The sequence below is a fragment of the Fragaria vesca genome, linkage group LG6 (assembly GCF_000184155.1).
Source record: "Fragaria vesca subsp. vesca linkage group LG6, FraVesHawaii_1.0, whole genome shotgun sequence".
NCBI lineage: Eukaryota > Viridiplantae > Streptophyta > Magnoliopsida > Rosales > Rosaceae > Fragaria > Fragaria vesca.
Genome location: NC_020496.1, coordinates 8,537,499 through 8,545,561, shown reverse-complemented (window position 1 = coordinate 8,545,561; position 8,063 = coordinate 8,537,499). Strand labels below are relative to the sequence as shown.

Sequence of the window (8,063 nt, the reverse complement as noted above, 5' to 3'; positions counted from 1 at the left end):
CGAAACCCAGAAACTAAGCCTGAATCTTTGAGAGAGAGGGAGAGAGTGAAGTGATCTACTGTCGGGTAAAGTAATCCGGATTTTATTGGTATATGCACTTATGTCCATCAAATCGTTTCACTTAAGATCTGACGGCTGCAAAAAGTTCATCCTGTTCTATCCCGTAAAACGAGAGCCTATTCGGCGCATCCGGGTGCGCGGCGCACCCGTCATCTCCACCGTTTAATTTTTTTTTTTTTTTTTGGCGGGTCAAAATGTACGGTGGATACACCCGGGTGCGCGGCGCACCCGGGTGCACTGTATAATTTTCACCGGTAAAACTTATCCCGCAAGTGAGCGGGCCTGACAAGAATGGAAGATCTTTGAGAATCTTAATCACTTCGGATCAAGTACAAACTTTGGAAGCCTTCTGCTTCAACCTAAGGCGTGCTACACATTAAGTACCTCATCAAAAGAATCTAATTTATGCATGCATGGATTACAATAACACGTGAGACCCTCTACAAGTTTTTCTTGTATGAAAACAACAGGATTACTAACCATTTTTTCTTGTATGAAAACAACAGGATTACTAAGCATTGATGACTTTTCTCCTCCTCCTTCTAGTATATAAGCACAGTCAGTAGTTAGAGAGACGTAAAACCTCTTCAGCAGAAATGAGGTCCAAAGCTTTTTCAGTCACCATTCTATGTCTCCTATGTTTTGCAACCTCAAAAACCCTAACTAGTCTCAAGAGAGGCTCCTCTCTTTCGGTGGAGGATGATTCAGATTTCCTAACCTCACCAGACGGATTCTTCACGTGTGGATTTCATGGTGTTGGCACAAATGCTTACTGGTTCTCAGTTTGGTTCACAGGCTCGAAAGACAGAACCATTGCTTGGATGGCCAACAGGGACAAGCCAGTCAATGGCTTGGGGTCTAGAGTCCATCTGAGTGGAGATGGCTCGATGGTCTTGACTGATGTAGATGGAACCATCATCTGGAAGAGCAGCACCAACTCGAGTACTAGTACTGTTGCAGATAGAGCTGAGCTTTTGGATTCTGGCAACCTTGTTCTGAAGGACCCTAGTGGTAAAATTCTGTGGCAAAGCTTTGATTTTCCTACTGATACTTTGCTCCCAAATCAACACTTTAGAAAGAGCAATAAGTTGATTTCTAATTTGGGAAGAGAGGATTTTAGTACGAGCTATTTTAGTTTCTATTTTGGTAATGATAATGTTCTGAGGTTGATGTACGATGGTCCTGATATTTCAAGCGTGTATTGGCCTGACATTGATTATAGTGTGTTTCAGAATGGTAGAACTGCTTACAATAGTAGTAGAGTTGCTGTGTTAGATGAACTTGGTAGTTTTTCGTCTAGTGATGAATTGCAATTTAGTGCTTTTGACATGGGTTTGAGAGTGAAAAGGCGGTTGACGATGGATTATGATGGAAATCTAAGACTTTACAGTCTTGATAGTTCAACAGGTTTGTGGAAAATCACATGGCAAGCTATGGTGGAACTCTGTAAGGTTCATGGGATATGTGGGCAAAATGGGATTTGTATTTATACACCAGGGCCAAAGTGTTCATGCCCTCCTGGCTATGAAGTAGCCGATGCAAGAAACTTGAGGCTGGGCTGCAAGCCTAAGTTCAAGCGTACATGCTCGAAGTCCCAAGAAGAGAAATTTGTGCGGATTCCGCAAGTAGATTTTTATGGATTTGATCTCAATTATAGTAAACCTGTTTCATTTGATGATTGCAGAGAGCTCTGTTTGGGGGATTGCCGGTGTGAGGCATTTAGCTATAGGCTAAATGGGGATGGGAGGTGTTACATAAAAAGTGCTCTCTTCAATGGCTTCAAGTCTCCAGATTTTGAGGGCAATATATACTTGAGAATGCCTGCAAGTGTGGAAGTACCATCACTAGTCAAAAAGCTCAATGCCTTGGATACATCTAAGAGTGCTGAGGCCCGGAAAATGGTTTCTGCTTCGATGTATGTGAATACTAATAAAAGGGTAAGATGGATATATCTGTATTGGTTTGCTACTGCAGCTGGTGCAGTTGAAATTCTCTTCATACTTTCAGGTTGGTGGTTACTTTTCAGAAGACAAGGTGCTAGAGCTCCTATCGAAGATGGGTATCATGTGATTTCGAGTCAGTTTAGAATGTTTCGGTATGCTGAGCTCAAGAAGGCGACCAAAAGTTCAAGGAAGAGCTGGGAAGAGGGGCTTCTGGGGCTGTGTTTAAGGGTGTTTTGGAAGATGAAAGAGTGGTTGCTGTGAAGAAATTGGCAGACATTTATCAAGCTGAAGATGTGTTCTGGGCAGAAGTAAGCACAATTGGTAAAATCAATCACATGAACCTAGTGAGAATATGGGGATTCTGTTCAGAAGATAAACACAGACTCCTGGTGTCAGAGTTTATTGAAAATGGATCACTAGACAAGCATTTGTTCCCCCCAAAATTTCTTGGATGGCAAGAAAGGTTTAAAGTTGCAATAGGGGTAGCAAAGGGTTTGGCATATCTTCACCATGAGTGTCTAGAATGGGTTATCCATTGTGATGTGAAGCCTGAAAATATACTTTTGGACAGTAACTATGAGGCAAAGATTGCAGATTTTGGGCTAGCAAAGTTGACTCAGAGAGGAAGCCAGAGCTCAATGTTCTCTCGAATTAGAGGAACAAAAGGGTATATGGCCCCGGAGTGGGCACTGAACCTTCCGATCACTGCCAAAGTGGATGTTTACAGTTATGGGGTGGTGATTCTAGAACTGGTGAAGGGTATTCGACTTTCAAATTGGGCAGTGGAGGATACCGAGGAGCAAGAGGCAGAGCTTACTAGGTGTGTGAGGATAGTGAAAAGGAAGATTCAATCTGGAGAAAATTCATGGATAGAGGATATGTTGGATCCAAGATTAAAAGGGCAGTTCAGCAGGAAACAAGCAGAAAAGATGGTTAAGATTGGTATTTCTTGTCTGGAAGAAGATAGGAACAAAAGACCAACAATGGATTCAGTAGTACAAGATTTGCTAGAATGTGAAGATGAATGTAATGTGCATCTGTAAAATAAATAGATTTGCCTGCAAGCCTACAAGTGCATCTGTAAAATTTTACTTGAACTGCATCCTGTTGGATTTGCCATTATGTATTTGTTTTCTTCTGGAAAATAAATAAATTACTGAATGCTATTTCTGGATGCTTTGTATCTGAGTCATAACTCATAAGATATAAATTTGCAAATGTTTTGGATGCTACGTACATTCGTTATGGAAAGCATGTTTAAAACAGACATGGCAAACATGACCGAGTCATTGAATCTCATAAATTAATGGAAAGAAAATTAATAGAACAGTTTATCATAATTAATAATGCAAGTATGTAACATTAATTCTATTGTGATCTGGAAAAACTCAATTTCTTTTGGATACCTGAAGAAAGCCATCTGTATAATCTCATCCAGATTGCAAAGAAATCTACCTTATAAGCCTAGATTGGCCAACTGCCATATCTCCAGGGCTAAAGCATTTTCAAAAGAATCCACCATGAATATTTCCGAGTATATTCTTCTTTTGCTATTTGCAGTAACCTTTGCTAGGAGTCGAGCACAGTTAGAAGGGTTGCCAAGCTTAAAGCAACGGAACTTCTTGAGAGTTGAGGAAGAGAGCAACTTCTTGGTTTCACCAAGTGGAACCTTTTCTAGTGGATTTTACAAAGTTGGCGCCAATGCCTCCTGTTTGGTTCACCAATACTGTCAATAAAACAGTTGTCTGGATGGCTAACCGAGATAATCCTGTCAACAAAAGAGGCTCAAAGCTAACCCTCCATGGAAATGGCAACCTGGTTTTGACTGATGCACAAGGTTCAGTCATGTGGTCAACCAACACATTCTCTAAGGAAGTCATGGAACTTCAGCTTCTTGAAACAGGAAACTTGGTGTTGAGGAACAATTAAAGGAGACAGAAATGGATCCTTTGATAAACTCTTGTTCTCAGATGTTGAACTTGGATTGGAAAAGCGGTACAAGATTGCATTAGGCACCGCAAATGGGTACTCCACTGTGATGTAAAGCCTCAAAATATACTGTTAGACGACTATCTTGAACCTAAGGTGGCAGATTTTGGCATGTCTAAGTTGTTCAAAGACATTCATGATGAAGGTGTTGGATTTTCGAAAGTTCGTGGCACCAGAGGTTATATGGCTCCAGAGTGGATGGTGAACCTGAAAATTGATGCAAAGGCAGATGTCTACAGCTATGGCATTGTTCTGTTGGAGATACTGAGTGGAAAGAGTGCTTCTGTTCTGCTTTCAGCTTTTGCACAAGAGTACATTGAACACAACCAACTAGTACAATGTGTGACTGAAAAGATCAGAGTAGAAGGGCTTAAGGAAGTGATAGATCCTCGACTTCATCATGATATCAACAAAAAGAAGCTCGAAAGATTGATGAAGGTTGCTCTTATGAGCGTACAAGAAGATCGAAATGCACGACCTGCCATGAGTTAGGTGGTGGAGCTTCTACTTGAGTGAAAGGTACATGATGAAGAAGTGAAGAACAGAGAATAAAAGCTATAAGTTTTTACAGTGTGATAAAATCTATGTGTAGCAGTAACTATAGTTCCAGCATTTCAGCTGAAGAAAAAAAAATCCAATGAAACAATTTTGTTACTTTTAAGTTTCTGTGTATTTCTTTTTCTCTAGATAACCTAATTACATTGAAGGGCTAAGCTTCAATGACCAACAATGGATTCAGTAATAAAAAAATTTCTAGAATGTGAAGATGAATCCAATGTTCCTCCTACAGAAAAGTTAGTGCATCCCTTAGTTTTTTTCGTTATCGTTTAGTATTTTTAACTAAATGAGATATCTAGATGTTTTGTTTCCGAGTCATAAGATTAAAATTTCCACCCCACCCCATTGCAGGGGTACAAAGTTGAGAAAGACAACTCAGGTCTTTAAAAACAGGTCCTCAAAGTCTAAACAAAGGAAGGAAAAGACTTCCATCTTTTATATTCCTTGACTCAGTTATTGAATCTCATAAGTTTGTTATAATTCATGGAAAGAGCAGTATTAAAGAAACTTCAAGTCTTCAACTATAGATACGTGGAACAAAATAAAAAATGCCTATGATCTGGTAAAGCTCAAGTTATACATACGTGAAGAAAGGTTCTGCACTTCTGCACAAAAGACCAAATAGAAGAGAGTAGTCTTATAATCTCATTCAAACAGCAAGAAGGCTATCTTATAGGACCAACTAGAAGATACTATAGTCTGAATTCACACAGAAAGAAGGCTACGTTATAAGCCTACATTGTCCATCATTTATTTCCCAAAGCTAAAGCATTTTCCAAATATCCACAATGAAAGTTCTCACATTTCTCCTCATTTTGCTATTTGCAGCAACATTTTCTCAGAGTCAAGAACAGTTACAAGGGATGCCAAGCTTAAGGAGAGGGAACTCCTTGAAAGCTGAGGAGGAGAACAACGTCTTGGTTTCACCAGATGGAACATTTACCAGTGGATTTTACAAAGTTGGTGCCAATGCCTCCTGTTATTCAATTTGGTTCACCAAAAGTGTCAATAAAACAGTTGTCTGGATGGCTAACCGAGACAGGCCTGTTAGCAAAAGAGGCTCTAAGCTCACCCTCCATGCAAATGGCAACCTGGTTTTGACAGATGCACTTGGTTCACTTGTGTGGTCAACCAACACAATCTCTAACGAAGACACAGAAGTTGTTCTTCTTGATACAGGAAATTTGGTGCTGAGGAATCAAGCCAAGAGGGTAATCTGGCAGAGTTTTGATTCTCCCACAGACACACTTCTACCAACACAGCCACTCACCAAGAACACGACCTTGGTATCCATGAGAAGCCAAGGTACATACTTATCTGGATTCTATAACTTCAAGTTCGATGATAACAGTGTCTTGTTTCTCATCTACAATGGCCCTCAACTTTCTAGTGTTTATTGGCCTCGGATTATTCCAAGTGTTTTTGAGAGTGGTAGAAATCCTTACAACAGCTCCAGGGTGGCAATTTTGGATGTGGCCGGACAATTTATATCTAGTGACAACATGCAGTTCAAAGCATCTGACTATGGGGTTGGTCCAAAGAGGCGTTTAACTATGGATTATGATGGCATCTTAAGATTGTACAGTCTTGGTGAACCGACAGGGATGTGGGAACTCTCATGGTTGCCTGATGGTGTTGATGCATGCCGGGTTCAAGGCTTGTGCGGTGAATATGGTATTTGCACATACAAACCAGAACCTACTTGTACCTGCCCTTCAGGGTTTTTCCTAAATGATCCCTCAGATTGGTCCAAAGGCTGCTCACCTCCCTTCAATTTGACTCAAGATACAAGCAAGCTGGATTTCCTGGAGCTTCCTTACACAGATTACTATGGATATGACATGGTAAGCTACACTCTTGGAATCTCTTTTGAAGCATGCAGGAATTCATGTCTGGTGGATTCAAAATGCTTGGGATTCGGATATGCACTGGACGGGAAAGGAGAGTGTTACCCTAAGAGTCTTCTGCTCAATGGATATCGTCTATCGGATGTTAAGAGCATCATCCATGTTAAGATTCCAAAAGGTTTTCTGAATCCTGGTGCAGTACAAACCAGACTAGAGACACATGATTTGAACTGTTCAGCGGTACGGTTTCATGTAAGTACTGATCTTGAAACAGAAAAGGGCAATGGAAACCAGTACATGAAATACCTTGTTGGATTTTTGAGTTCCTTTGGGGTAATTGAAGCAATATGCATCAGCTTGACATGGTGGTTTGTTTTCCGTAAGCAAGCTCATGAGGAAATGGTGAACATGGGGTATATGGCATTAGCCATAAATGCTGTAGGATTCAAACGTTTCACCTATGCAGAACTGAAGAAAGCAACCAATAACTTCAAACATGAGATAGGAGAAGGAGGGTTCGGAACAGTCTATAAAGGGGTTCTGGATGGTGAAAGAGTTGTAGCTGTGAAGAGACTAGAAGGCATTGTGCAAGGAGATGCAGAGTTTTGGGCAGAGGTTAGTGTCATAGGGAATATCAATCATATGAACTTGGTTAAACTATATGGTTTCTGTGCTGATAATGATCATAAGCTCTTGGTGTATGAGTACATGGAGAATGGATCCTTGGATAAACTCTTGTTCTCAGATGTTGAATTAGATTTGGAGCAGAGATACAATATTGCATTAGGCACTGCAAAGGGTTTGTCATATCTACATGAGGAGTGTCTGGAATGGGTACTCCACTGTGATGTAATGTCACATCCCGACCCTTATATTTTTACCTTATTTACTAGCGTGATTATATTAAGAATTTTACCGTCTCGATCATTGAGTAAATAGTTTAATTGGTCCCTAGAGGGGTTTCGGGGACGATTATGTGCGGAGGATTATTCGTATGAGGAAAATACGACGACTGTAAAAATGGTAAATTTTAGCTAGTAAAAGGTAATTTTTATTCGGGTATTATTTTTTCGGGGTGTTTTTATTTTGGAAGATTGGGTTATAAGTGGATTGGACCGGTTTGGAGAGGCCCAAACCCATCTCCCTTTTTTTCTCTTCTCCCTCTCTCCCGTTTTCTCCTTCCCTCCCCCGAATTTTCTTCCTCCCACTGCCGGACTGTCCAGCCGCCAGCTGCCGCCGTCCGGCCAGCCACCGGCCGCCGCTCCACCCCAGTTCGGACCCCCATTTCCTCCTCTCCCTCCCCGGCCTAGCCCCCGAGCCTCTAACCCGCCGGAAGAGGAGAAAACCCGCCGGAAACGCCGGAAACGCCGGAAAGCTTTTCGCCGGAACTCCCTCCTCCGGCCACCAATCCGGGCAAGCTTGGTATGGTTTTGTAGCCCTCCAACCCAGCAACCTTGCCCTAAAAGGACTCACTCCCTCTTGAGCTAGGTCGTGAGGAGGCTCGAGCTGACGAGGCCCCAGATCGACACAGGCTTAGGCCTAATTTGTGAGTGGACTTTTGTCTTAAATAATGTGCATGCGAAATAATTTATGTTGTTGGAGAATAACCGAAATTGAGAATTTTGGTGAGTATATATATATATATATATATATATATATATATCAT

General features: G+C 41.2%; 2 protein-coding genes and 1 pseudogene across 2 annotated transcripts in view; all 3 read left to right on the top strand.

Moving 5' to 3' along the window:
- Positions 1 to 656: 656 nt before the first annotated feature.
- LOC101305967 lies at positions 657 to 3,046 on the top strand (annotated as a pseudogene).
- Positions 3,047 to 3,704: 658 nt separating this feature from the next.
- On the top strand, positions 3,705 to 4,484 carry LOC101305685 (putative receptor protein kinase ZmPK1-like). Its single transcript, XM_004305129.1, has 2 exons — positions 3,705 to 3,840; positions 3,997 to 4,484. Exons 1-2 carry the CDS (start codon positions 3,705 to 3,707, stop codon positions 4,482 to 4,484), a joined length of 624 nt encoding a protein of 207 aa, XP_004305177.1.
- An 854-nt stretch (positions 4,485 to 5,338) lies between these two features.
- LOC101305393 (putative receptor protein kinase ZmPK1-like) overlaps positions 5,339 to 8,063 on the top strand; it is a 3,850-nt gene continuing 1,125 nt past the window's right edge. Inside the window, exon 1 of the mRNA XM_004305128.1 lies at positions 5,339 to 7,246. Coding sequence (XP_004305176.1) covers positions 5,339 to 7,246 — 1,908 coding nt within the window. The remainder of the gene's footprint in view (positions 7,247 to 8,063) is intronic.